This window comes from Opisthorchis viverrini (genome assembly GCF_000715545.1).
Source record: "Opisthorchis viverrini unplaced genomic scaffold opera_v5_235, whole genome shotgun sequence".
NCBI classification, from domain to species: Eukaryota; Metazoa; Platyhelminthes; class Trematoda; order Opisthorchiida; family Opisthorchiidae; genus Opisthorchis; species Opisthorchis viverrini.
Window position 1 is genome coordinate 288,165 of NW_008751887.1, and position 14,168 is coordinate 302,332.

The window sequence follows — 14,168 nt, forward strand, 5'->3', positions numbered from 1 at the left end:
TATACATATATATATACGTAAATAGGGGAACTGATGAGCTCAAGACTCTCAAGACGGTAGCTGTGTTCAACAAATACTTACACGAGAACAGAAGTCGTTGAACATGCGCTGTGTGATTCCTACGAGCAATAAAGAGGTTGGTAGTGTAAAATGCAGACCCTTCAAGTTTATGACCAAACTCTCGAAGACATGGCAGTTACCTTTGCACTCTTGGTTCGGTCCGGAACATCATTTCGGAAAACAGGAGTTGTCACTTCCTCGACGGGTTCTTGCTTGTCGAAGTATTCAATCGCTTTGGCAGCAATTGGGATGGGCTTCCGAGATCTGTTTCTCTCCTGTTCCGGAAATGAAAATACGAATATTCCCTCCATTTATCTCCACAGTTAGGCTGTTTTACGTAAAGAAGAGCATCGATTGAGCCGTATCAATTCTAAGCAGCTAGTTTGTCGAGAATTTTTCTTTGATAACATGCGGTCACTCGGGTTTGAGAGGTAACAGAATAAACTACAAAACACACCGTATTTGATAACTTGCCACAGGGTTCTTGCTTAGTCACATAAGAGGTAGTTACTCTGATCAAAAAACAGCCTCCTCGCATTTCTGATAGCAAAGGCGGTGTGATATTCTCATCTCTTCATGAGGAAACACCAAATAAAATGTTGCCGAAAACCATTCAGCAACCTTGGGAGTAATGTTCTTTCATGAGAATATATTGAAATATATCGAATATCGTACCAAGTGATACGTAAGACGGCTGTATTCAACGTATTCAGTTGAAGCATACGCTAAACGACAGGATCAGTCGGCATTCACCAGAGTCCCCTGTTTAAACCACATCGACATGCAAATGTGAGCATCTCACTAATCCTGTCCCTGTTATTTTCGGCTCTCGGCTAATAACATTAAAAATATGTTCACCGTGTCTTTCAGCATCATATGTTCATCATTCTAATCATTAGATATTTTGCAAAAACATTTGTTCTGAAACTGAGAATATTGTCGAGACACATATCATAGGCTTTCTAGCATGTGTTGTGCTGCAAATGTATGCGCATCTTAGCTAACGTTCAGGCACATTTCTTTGGGAAATGTAGGCTGTACGTGATGTGGATAGGCTCAGTGGAATATAGCTGACGCTTTAGATGCAACGATCACGCGCAGTTATAAATGTTAAGTATTCAAACCTATCAGATGATTGAGAACGCATTTTTATTGAACACGGTGAAGCGCGTTTAGGTTTTCTAAATTTAATACTTTAAATTCAGTTCTTTGCTATCCACCATGAAGCCTGAGTCCACAACTATAATATCCGTCGGCTTGGCCTCTTTCAAAATCACCTGGTGTTTCTAGTGGAGGCTTGGTTCCAAGGAAATCACTATATAGAAGCGTTGGTGAATGAAAAAGGTATTGATCTAATTGCCTAAAACGTAAACGATATATAAAACGTTTGTGTTTTTGTGTTTGCACGGGCAAAAATTGAAGGTTTTTTTATAAAGCCCGTAGTTAAGAGCCTCAGCTGTTTCTTTGCGCTCTACCGAATCCCTACCCTAAAGTCACGACGGTCCGGTTTGATGCTGACTGGCTGTTAAACAACACCGTGAGCCAGTTTTGAATAGTTCCAGTCATAAAAATAGGTAGATACCAAATGAAAGCAAAATCTCACCTACCCTCTGATGGAGAACCATTTTGTGGCCAAGAATCCATTCTCCGGATTTGGAGCATTTGCTTCGTTGGTTTGCTTTTAGTAGCTGATATGCACTTCGGCTATATCGAGTCCGTATCTCCCTTAGCCAACCGGAATATGCCCTGCTGCTATTACCGGTCACACAGTTCATTCGTGTCAGACTGGCAGACATAACTTGGCTTTGAACTAATGAAGAATATCTACGTCTGAAAAAGGAAAATAGCATGTTTTTCACTTGTTTTTTTCCAAGAACGATCCTGACTCATGTTCATACAAAATCGACTCATACTAAGTAAGACGGGAAAATGACTAAAAAAGATAATCTGTACTAATTGACAAGAGCCATCATCGTTATTACGAAATTTCACCACCTGATATGTACTTCTTACTGGTTAGGAAGGTCAGTCCGAATATATATGGGATCCCTCATTTCAATCTGAGTATATATATTTCTCAAAGGATGGGAGTCGCTAGAGTCGAAGCACTATTGTATCATATTTTGGGATGTCCTCATTTCTGGCGGGATCAAAGATGCTAGCAAGAGCGTTAAAGAGTCGAATGAAAACCATCACTTTTTGGATTATTCTTCTCCAGATTTGAGCTTGTTCAAGAGGGTATGTCATCACTGAGTTGACCTAGACAGGCTCACCCCTTTATGGCGTACAAATAATCTCTCATCGACCGGCAAAAATTCAAATCCGCAAGCATACCATAATCTAACACATCTGTCCAGATTTATATGTTTTTACCAAGCCAGGAAGCGTTTTGATTTGCCTACAAGGAATTATGTTCTGAACAGTAAGGTCGAGCAATACTGACAGAAAATGAAAATGAAGAAAACTTTTAGCAGAAAAGAAGCTTAACACGGTACCTCAGAACAGGGTGGCACTTTAATAGCACTGTTTTTCTTCTTTCGAAAAGATTCGGGCGTCACTGACTTTTCCAAACATCCGTGAAACTTAAACCAAATAAAGTAGCATCGGAGGTTTCGATATTGGAAAAATTGTCGCACAGTGATTATCTGCCTATTTGGAGATTTGATGTATCTTTCCCTGCGTTTAACATACACTAACCCTTATGTGACGTATTAGATGATCTTTTAGGAACGTTGAACTAACTGATCAGGGAGCATTGACTTGCTGGATTAGGCGCTCAAGGAAACTTCAAACAGTAATGAACTCCTGAGGTGAGTCGAAGATAACCTCAGTACTTTCTCCCTGCATTGAACTGGTTGGTACTTGAAAAATCAGACGGTAAGCCTTTGGGTGATTACAAAACAAACATTTTAAATGCATTATGCCGGATATCAGCCGCTACTTAAAAGGACGCAAGTAGTACTTTCTCCGAAAGCAAAATGTTGCCCTAAAATGTGAGGAAGTTACTAAGCATACAGTCATTTGATATATCTTTCTAAAGTAGCCACAAAGAGAAGGTGAGCCTCAGCACTTCCAGGTCATGCTAGTGTGACTTGATAACGAAGAGAAACAATTTTCTTCAGACGCAAAGAGATTTTATAAGACGTATATCGAATGAATTTCCGATGTAGTACTACACGTTCTAGGCCCCTGATGAAAAGCCACCACTCGCAGTGCAGCTAAATGAAAGTAAAAGCATAAAATGTGGCTGATATGGATATATTACAGCAGGTTCTCCACTGTATCACAGAATTACCATATACCTCGCGCCAAACAAAAAGTGCTCTTTAAACAGCAGCTGCCTCCATATATAAATTTGTTCCCTGTAATGCACGTTTGATTATGGTTAAGCAGATGCTTAAATAATGAGCAAAATTGAATAGGCATACTAATTGTGGCTGCCTTGAAGGTGGCCATGGACAGTCTTTTGGATGGAAAGCTTTGGCCAAGCATTCGAGTCATCCTTCCATCTAGGTTTGGACGCCCTGACAGCCCCAATAAAACCATGATACTAGATGATGATGTTGGTGAAGATAGCAGACTAAGTCAGTATTCTGAGAACTACTGAGATCTAATCACTCTGAAAGAGGCTAACTTAGACTTCATTCTGGTGGCTATCTGATCTAGTTTGTGTACCGTCCGGCATCTATTCACTCACCTGGTTCGCGTTGATTAGCTAGTATGATATGTACACTCTACGTCACCGTCTCAAATCTGGAGCATCTTGCAGTACGCTGGGTAGGACAGTGAAATTCGCTTCATTTGGTGGGAGTTGTAATCTTCATCCAGTGTCTGTAAAACTTGCATTCGCAAAGTAGTGCACTGATCTATCTCCTGGCTGGATATGTGAACCACGCCCTAGCACGGTGGCAATTCTGAGCTGCGTACGGACTTAAATGCATTCCTTCAGTTGAAAAATGGCGCATACCTGGCACAGTTTCGGAAATGGGCTTACTGGCAGTTCAGTCACCGCCCGTGAAATCACTCGCTCACCTACAAGCTGATGTAAACAAAAGATCCCGCTAAACTTTTGTCACCCTCTTGATATTAACATGTAGCCTAAAGACCCTTTTAGTTCATCTGGGTCAATACTCAAGTGTAGATGTATATCTCCTTATTGGTGCTGCCATACATGTGTCATAAAAACTGGTGTATAGAGCCCAAAAAGTTTCAAAGACTAGATGGGCGGTTGTACAGGCAGGGGTTACGACCGGTTCTCTTGTACTAGTAAAGATTTTATAGACTCATATTTCTAGAAAATCCCTCCGATATGTAATAACCCTCCAGCAAATAAAGCAAACAGCGGCTTTTGTCAGGGAGAAATGACTTGTTTGATAGAACACCTACAAAAAGTTCAAAAAAACACGATTCACGGGGAGAAAATATTCTTATATTCTAATAATGAAGAAGTGAACTCACCGTTCATTTTGCTACTCCATTCTACCGTTGAAGTGAAATCCTGAAAGGACGAGAAGAACACTCCCCGTTTTTAACAACAATCCAGTCTCTACTAATCGATAGAGTGAAGGCCAGAGTCATTCAACCCTGTCATTTTGACCACTGATATGCAGGTGCGCGCTCTAACTCAGGTCATGTGAACTTTGTTCAGGTCACTTACACCAAGTGAGCCTTTTGTAACTTCTCAGAGAAAAAAATTGGAGAACAACCGGCATACTTGGTAAGGCCCTATGTACTTTTGGACATACTGGTAGGAGAAAACTGATCCTGCTGCGGCAGCATAAGGACAGTGTGACGAAAGTGTAGATTTTGCATTTTTTTTACCTCTGAATGTCGACTGACCCCATAGAAAGCCAGATCACCAAGTAAAACCTTCATTAATTGGTCCGAAGTCAACGCCGTTTGTGAACATATTTATTCAAAAGATTGTTTATAACTGAACCCGATGAATCTGGTCAAGTTTTACTCTGAATCGACACACAACGGGTCTTCAAGCGTGGACAGAGTGGGCTAAAATATGACCGCGTGTCAAGAAGCCATACCATGGTCAGCATCCTCATCAAAACTACCGGGTAGGTCCAAAGGCCAGAGATCCTCCTGTCAGTGATTCTAGGCTTTTATCCATAAGACCACATGCTTGGAAGTAGAGCCAGGTACCAAATTTTGATTTTAGTTAGCTGTTGGCCTTTTTATTCTCTGACTAGTGGAAAATAGTCCGCATGTTTTCCAAAGTAGTCGTCGACTCTCACGAAGTACCCGATAAATTACCAAGCCATGGGTCCGCTTTTCAGTTTGATATTAAAGTGGAAGTATGGTAGAATACTAGAAAGCTCAGTAACGAGCCATTTCACAGAGTTCCTCAGTTCTACTCTACGCGAATCGGTGAGCGATCGAAGTGACGACCATTAGTCGAACACCGGTTGGTTTGTGAGTTACAAGTATCTGACAGATGCTTTAATAACACACTGATTTCTCGCAGTCGAAAGACTGCGTAGCCCGACGATCTGGTTAACGGCCCAGGAGCTGTCCTCTGGTAATTGACGCCGTCGTACCAGCCTGGTGTGCAATAACTGATCTATTATTCTACGCTCAGTGCACGTTCGAACTAAATTACTTAAGGGTTAGAACGCAAGATCCCGGATTCTGGTGTATTCTGTCAACGCGCATATATACAAATCCTAAGTATCGAAAGTCGCGATACATGGAATATGAAGGAAGTGCCAGATCTGTTTGACGGAAGTGATTGCTCTTTGAGTGGTGAACTTTGAGAACCTGACTGGAGGAGAAACCGTTTTGCTTACCAGTATGGTGGCCACGGTGTTGTGTGCAAACCATAAGCTACGCCCCAGCTACTGCAGCCCTTTCTTTTCAGTTAGCATTTCTGGGCGCTAGGTTACTGAACCAACCTTAGCCTCGACAACTATATGGCTAGTGTCCTCAGTGACCATCGGTTTATTTGGACGGAAGATCGAATACACGTGAGCAGGATTCAATGTTAGCAAGTTAGAAAGAGGCGTTGGCGGCGGTGTGTCCAATTGATACTTAGCTGCGACGTGGACTCCGACAAAATTAGCACTCGAATGGTCAGTAAGTACTCAGTAACCTGAGCGGAAAAGGTCGTTTTAAAGATGGACTGGACTGAAGAGTCGCCCGGTGTGCCAAGCTCAGAGAAGGCTTTCATTGAATTCCTTGATTAAAGTAGAAAACAGCTGAACGTTGAAATCGTCGTCAGAATTCGCAACCTAATTTTATGTACATCACAACGATGAAATGCCTATGCGTAGTCTTGGAGGGTATCGTAGATGACAAGTGCGATGACGTAGGAGAGCAAACACTATAACGATATTCACTTACGCTGAAGAAGCGAGATGATTACTCACAGAGTTGCTAAGTCCCTGGCTTCTCGAAACAGATCGGGTGCTTCTGAAGCTTTCACTGGTTACGGAGCGCGGAATCTATACTGAGCCAAGCGTGTGTCTATCAAACAGCTAGAATCTGATCTTTGTTCGATATGGAACCGCAATCTGACCACAGTTAGGCCTACAGAACANTTTCATTCCACTTATACTTTTCACTATTTTTTTTCATCTACCTTATATGGTCCATCTCGACCAGCAGACTGTGGTCACTTATCAGGCAGGCCAACAGACTAATATGCCTTACTCCCCGATATAAATCATTTCGCTGATCACCACCGATTCGATGGTCTGCTTTCATGAAGCCATTCGTCGTCGGCTCATTAGCGGGCCGTCCGCTCTTGGATACCGTTAGTGTAGTTCCATGTGTTGATAATTCGGCTCATAAGCTCACGATTCTATGGGACTGTTTCAAAATTTGTCCATTAACCCCTTTTCACTAACATATCATCTTTAAATACCTACAAACTTGCTGAAACGTTTTATCGACGTGACACGGATAAACGGATTACTCACTACCAGGAGCATTTAGGTACGATTGAAGTCTTTTAATACAACTGAAATGAAGTTTTCAGACAGCAGGTGTTTTTAGGACCGATGAAATCGGTGTACAATCGCGGATGTTTCCTGTACATGGATTAGCTTTAGTTGTGTGAATCCCCGTACCAGGTGTCGATATTTACGGTTAATTTTGACTGAGGAAAACCTCCGAGGGTTTATTCAGCTATAAATAGGATACATATTTCAAAATAAGCAGTCGATCCCGAACGGAATGGACTGTACCACATGGATAGATGGTTAGATTGTAAATGTAACGGAACTGAAGCAAAACGGGATTCTGTAACCAAGATTCAAACTGTACATTATAATTTTGTTCAGCTAAAAAGTAAAAGACAGATGGTTCAAACAAACCTATGCTTATGCTAGTTAACTCTTCGCGCTAGACTGGCATCACAGGTTAAGAAGTTCGCGTGAAGAAAACTGTTTAATCGAACACCATGGTCCATATTTTATCAAAAGTTGCTTCAGCTCCCTGCATTGGTGCCTGTCATAGCTTGCGTTTTGTCGTGTGTCTCCGTGGTTCAGCAGGCCTACGGACTGTAATGTACAATGTCTTGTTCCAACGTTCTGAGAGGAACCTGCGTTTTCAGTTTGTTTTACGAAGCCAATATACGTTCTCACAGGACTACATCATTGTTTAGTGGAAGTTCTCAAGGTATTCTAGTACACTGGCGTCTTTTGCATGAAGAACTACAAGTATTTACGTTGCTTGCCTCGTGTGACTAGCATTAAAACAAAACTGATTCCGTACTACAACTCATGGCTCCGCAAGAGAACAGGCAATTACTTCCGCTAACGAAAAGCTCGAAGACTGTGTCAAAAACTTGCTTGAATGGACCTGAGAATGACGATCATCTGTGTTTTGCTGTTTCCAGCTTTAAAGTTGGCCGCTATGTCGAAGTATCACTGTGACGATTTACTAGCTACTTGCGACTTCTGAGTAGCTAATGAAATAGTTTAAACAATCATACGTTGTCAGCTGAAATGTCTGCCATTCTAGAGGTCTCTCCTATTTTTCAGATACAAGACAGCGTGGTAATCTGTCGTGATGTCTGCGGGTTATTTTGCTGCAAACTTTATGGCGTAGTTGATCGAATTCGGCGCGATATGTCAGGCAAACAACATCTGCTGCAATGACATTTGCCCTGAAATTCCATTTTGTTGGCCGATAACACGAAAATCACAGTGTTTTCTTGTGTAACTGTCTTCCAAAAGTAATCTCCTGCCAGGATCTTTGTTCTTAGTTTAAATGGATGCATTGCAGTGTACTTAGGTAAGGGACGTTCTACATATATTCGGTGTTTACGATATTACTTCAATGCTGTGATTGAATTATCACCAGAAACTTTTATGCGGTTTGACGGCTAAATAAACGGATTTCCGAGATACGCATCAAGTAATAGGTAAATCGTTGCCTCGCCTCATTAATCTGAACCGTGTCCTGTATGCATGATCATAAAGTCTCTGCTCTAACAAACAGTGGTTAGAAAAAGGTTTACCTTCGAGGGTCAAAAGAATTTACTCCCTCGATTCCTCATAAACTTGCATGAGAATTTTTGTACAGACACCCACATTCACCACGTTTCGTCTGAGATTCCATATATGTCATTGAACTTTCATAAATATGTTTCCGGAGTGAGAATAGTCATTTGTTTGTTATATTAACAGTGGACTTTCAAGTATAGTTGGTAACTTTAAAAATTCACTCACTTCAATAATCTTCAGCCGTTTACGACAGAATCCCGTCAATTTTGCCGATCTTGAGATTAGGGTCACCGTAAATTTATAGAAGGTATTCTCGTTTTTTTCTTGATGATCGGCAAGCGACGCAATGATCAGAGGTAAAACGACTTTACACGAAATTAACAAGAACTGGTTGTAGACGGTCCAGAGAGAAAGTCAACCTAGAATAACTTTAACCGTTGTAACACAATGCAAGCAGGAAATGGATGCATTTAGGATCTGGGCCTCCTGTTAGCACGGAAGTTCACAATTAAGACTGTAGTTTAGCCTAAATGACGCGAAGTCATGATTACTAAGGTGCTACAATTGTTGCAAAAGTGGGGAGTTTCGAGGCCGGTACACCGGGGTTGATGAAGGAACGATCACGCATGTCACATGTCGAGCTGTCGCAAATTCCGGTTGAATAAAGGAAGCGGTAAACAGTTTGCAGTAAACAGAAGAATACGAGTTCCAGTCTCCGCCGGTTCACCAACAGTGGATCGAGATTAGCCCAGTACATCGTAGAATGTGTGCTAGGAAAGTCAAGTCGCCTACTAGGCTCTTGCTGGAAGCTCTAAACAGTCATCTAAATGTCTGTTTGAATGAGCAGCTGCACTGTGTTCTGGAAAAAGGCGGACTTCACGTTTTTTTAGCTGAGTTTTGGTCTAAGTTTAGGCAAGGGGAACTAATGCTAGTATGGGCCGGATAACCTAACGGGAAATATTGGTATAGGATATATGGTACAGTGAAATGATACAAAGAACAAGGGGATGTCACATTTTTAGAACAAACACACTGTCTAATACGGGAATCATCAACTATCAAATGCCAGTAAATCGTTTAGAATCGTGAACACAGTCTACTTCAGTTTACTAGTTTGCCAATAAACTAGCTGTACTAGTGCCATCAACAGTGAACACGTCGGTAATATTGCTGTGGACTAAATTTGGGCTTTTGAGTAGCACTACTAGCAGCGAATCCTGTTTATGATTTCAACGCGCCATATTTTGCAGTCAGAACGCTCTTATTCACTTAGGATCCGTATCATGCTAGGGTTTATGAGACCGTATTAAGCACAGAGTTCCTGAAATCAGTATATCTATGTATCCGAGATTTGGATTTCGACCAACGAGATATACGGTGGTTATGCTATGGTTTTGGTGTAACGGCGGATACTACTGATGAGGCATGCGGGTAGTGTCCTCTAGTAAATCCGCTTCACCTCCCTTGTGAAAAAGTGAAATCTGTTACCGAATTTGTGGAGTCGCTTTGTAACATTTGCTTGGATTTGAGTAGGAAAGTTCAGGAAGGCGCGTTCAAGAAGAAGATGGATATTCAATTTTGTAAACAAGATGCATATGAGGGTTTTGCTTCCTGTCCAATATTCTGGTTTGCCTAATGAACATCTCCGTAACGAGGACCTTCTTCCTTTCATTTGTAGCCCGGCTTAGGAACCAAAGTTTGTATCAGGCGACCGAATTTTGTTTAAGAATACAATATTTCGCGAGTTTGTATCGAGCTGAAAGTTTGACTAGCTACTCATTCCAGAATTTTAGATACAATGGAAGTGCAAATGATTGTTCTGCGACGAAAATGGTTAGTTTTGCGGTGTAAACCCAAAAATATCACGTAAGATGAACGCCATCACACTGAAAAACTGAATGTAAATATTGGGAGCTCAGTTTGCTTCTCAGAGGTATGCTATCCTATCTTATTTGTCAACTTTGTAGCGTTTAGTTCGTATTACATCTGTCCCAACGGTTTTTGACATGTGCCAGGAATAGACATTTAGTCACTCGTTACAGCCCTATTTCCCATTAATTATAGGCTTGACTCTGTCCTTTATTGTCACTCCATTGATACACCACTTGTTATCTAAGCTGGGCCTAAAGCGCACTCCACGAAATTTTGCGTACTCTGATACCGGAACGGTCAAGCTCGTATTTTATTGCATGTCCTGACAATATCGAGTGTAGCTTCACCGAACGATTGTGATTTGGCATTGAAAAGCCAGGATTGTGCCGCTCTTCTCATCTTACCCAATTTGCAATCATCCGATTGGTTGGTTGTCTTTGAACCAGCAGCTTGACTTTGTTCGATTTGACAATGCACGTGAGTAACTTAGATGGGCAAGGTAACGTTTCAGTACGGCTGCGCGATATTAGTGATTGAAAAGAGACACAAACAAGGCAGCTACAACACATGTCATATCATCTACAACGTAGCTGATCGGAGCTTTTGATAGTGTGTAATGTTCAGGCTGGTCGACAAAGAAATAAGCATGATAAGAAAATACCAAAAAAAGATAACTATGCTGCAGCCCTCTGGCTGAAGTCGCCAGTTAGGTTGTCATAAAGACGAAATGGGACGGAAAGGTACATCATTCGCATAAGTGGAACAACAAGTACATGTCATATTTTCCGATTGTTTGACAGGAACAATTATTGGCTTTATGCAAAGATGCTCAGACAACTGACAACATAGAATCTCTTGTTATGCTACAGGGCTGAAGAGGAAAATTACTGAGTTGCTGAAATCTACTAAAGTAGGCGCAGCTGCAGGAACTGAGTGAGGTACTTCGCATGATGTTTTCTTTCACTTTCAAAGATGAGGAGGTAAGTAATGAAAATTCAGGTCCACATTGGATCCAGCAAGCCTTAACAGTTGGAATTTGAGTTACGGTTGTTTCCAGACTGAACACAACGTTATATACACAGACAAGCTCTTGTCCAGAATCTTCATTAAGTTAACAAATGCTGGCACCATTGTAAATATATGTTACAAATCCATCGCGAAAAAGGCTCTGTCAGGGCCCACCCGTGTTATCATTGTTGCTTTGCCCACTCTTCGCTTTACCAGGAAACCAGCTGGTAATTGCACGATAAAATACAACTGTTTTTTACTGAAACATTAATAAATTTTCCCCGATTGAAAAACGTCGAAAAAGTAACAACAATCATCTTTACGGAAACGTTTCGTAATTAGTGAAATACACTCATTTGCAAATTCCTTTGGAGTCAACAATGGTTCAAACAACTTCTCTCGTTCATAGTATTTTACAAATGAATGGACCCCGCAAACGTCCAAGATGGTACAATATTCAGGAAATCGCTCCATATTTTCAAGACATTTCGCACATACACCTGGGTTATCTGTTATAGGTTCATATCTTCAAATATTGCAGAAGCGTCAGTGCCGCAAAACGTTTTCTCTGTCTGTCTCTTCTCTGTGTTTTACTTTTCTATGACGAATTCTTCATTCTTAGAAAGATATCCACTGACTTGTATTTTGCTATTAAAAAGACAAGGCTCAATCTCTGGTTAAATATTTGTTAGAGACCATGAAAATCTTGAAAATCAGAATAAAGAATATGATTGTTCGACTGCGCCTACAAGTATTCTATATGTACTCTTCTCACTTCACTGTGAACCGTTGCTTTACCACACCACATAATTTAGTTATGCGAGTGTGGTATGGTAAACGTAACTGTGGTTTTTTACTTCCTTTTAACCCGGCCAACTTTTGTTTACAAAACGCGACTTCAGGAACTCGCCCTCACTTGTGCACACCTATGTTTGACCGTATCAAATACCACCATTCAAATCCAACACCTACAGCGTGTGTGGAAAACTCGCTAAAAAAGATTGCGTCTAGATGAGGTAAAGTTGCAGTTCGTTGAGAGATATTTTCAATTCTGTGAATACGAATCTCGAGTAGATACTATTTTTTGATTTGCCTGTAGCGTTTTCGTATGGACGGAAGCGCACCTCCCTCAGTTAGATGGAGGAAAGTTGAGTCTTCGGCGGAACAAATAATGTTACATTATTGCTTTGGTTACCGATCTAATACTCCATAACACTAGATTTTCATTTGTTTCCCAGCTTTTGAAGCATATCGACTTATCATTCTAGTCTTTAGACAATCTCATGGATATGCCTCCTAATGTGACTTGCAGGTAACATTCGCTAACTTTTATGATCGATAAACTTTATTTTAGTCACACGTGAGGACCAATGCATGATTCCCCATTTCAATTTCTCCTAATTTAAAGATTTTAGTCGTTTCAGCGTGATTGTGGGTAAGCGTTTCACAAATTCTCGTTAGATATCTGGTGAGATCCTTCTAGTGGACTACTGACTTGAGACTTTCTACTCCCTGATAACTTTAACTTATTCTAATACAGCCCGTATTAGTAGTGATGGTTGTTTTATGTAAACAAATTTTTGTTTTGGACACTTGTTTTTCTTCGAATAAAATGGTGCTAAAAACAATGTAAAGGATACGCGCCAGTATAACTGACCAAAAAATCACCAAATTATTCCTAGGAGATTTCTCTAGGCTGAACTTTCGATTTCAGGCTCACATACCTACATAAAAAAATTGTTGGTTCGACGTTTCCATATAAATATCACTTGCGTATCAGTGTTTGAATCGTCAAGAACGTGGTGAATGATATAACCAATACTCTACTTCCTTCTAAAATAGAAACCAGCGACCTCAGTTCAACAAGAAGAAATTTTGTTAATCTTTGTCTAACTGGTAAGCCGAAAGATAAACTTCTTCTAAAACTTTGCAGTATAATATTCTCCCGGGAAAGGGATCTCTCCTAAAGGTTCTACAACAAAGCTTCATTTTAAGACCCTGGAGATAGAACAGCCCTTAAAAGGAGCTGAATATCCCCATGGAGGCCCCTAAGTGAATTTTAGTTGCCGTTGGTTAAATTTCTTGTATATTTTTAGAGTTGCAATCTATTTTCGCAACGCTTTGCGCTTTGGGCACAACACAGCGACAACCGACGGCTAGAGTGGCGATCGGTTCTAGAAGTTGCCAAATGCGCACGTGCTTTTTAATTTCAGAAGAGCACATTGATCCTTGGATGAACCCTTTTGTTCAGTTTCGCGTTATTACATTCGCTCAACTGATTAACAACTATGAAAAACCATAAACTATCGATTGGCTCGCACGCGCAAATAGCTGCTTGGTTAATATCTGTCAGAAGAACACAGATGTGCGCAATATACCGGCGACAAAATTAAGGTGTTTCGAAGTTCAAGGGGTTGCTAATGGAGCTGTTCCGTGCTTGTTTTTCGAAAACAAATTACCGCCTGTACTACGATCACCATGGCAATTAGACCTTTGATCGTTTGGAATAATAGGACTGAAGTCCTTAGCCTGTTCAAAAGCATCTCATGTATATCGATTATGTATACATTTAAATGGATATCGCGCGCTTGCAATATAAATCCATGCTAACAAAGGTGAGCATTAGGGTAAACATAACGCAACACCACCGTGTTAACGCCCTGAGATGTCTGAGTTCTCCTTGAACAGCCACAGTACCCCTTAGTCCAGTTGTTGACGCAAATGATTTTTTGGATTTCAGGGGGTCTGAATAAAAGTGATGCAAGTATA

General features: G+C 40.9%; 2 protein-coding genes across 2 annotated transcripts in view; one reads left to right on the forward strand and one right to left on the reverse strand.

The window, feature by feature from the left end:
• The window catches only part of T265_08667 (hypothetical protein), a gene marked incomplete at both ends in the record, with an annotated part of 11,568 nt that extends 11,197 nt beyond the window's left edge, over nucleotides 1–371 (reverse strand). The window contains one exon of the mRNA XM_009174538.1: nucleotides 201–371. Coding sequence (XP_009172802.1) covers nucleotides 201–371 — 171 coding nt within the window. The remainder of the gene's footprint in view (nucleotides 1–200) is intronic.
• T265_08668 (hypothetical protein) overlaps nucleotides 1–14,168 on the forward strand; it is a gene marked incomplete at both ends in the record, with an annotated part of 92,274 nt that overhangs the window by 74,448 nt on the left and 3,658 nt on the right. The window contains one exon of the mRNA XM_009174539.1: nucleotides 2,144–2,298. Within this exon, the coding sequence (XP_009172803.1) occupies nucleotides 2,144–2,298 (155 nt within the window). The remainder of the gene's footprint in view (nucleotides 1–2,143; nucleotides 2,299–14,168) is intronic.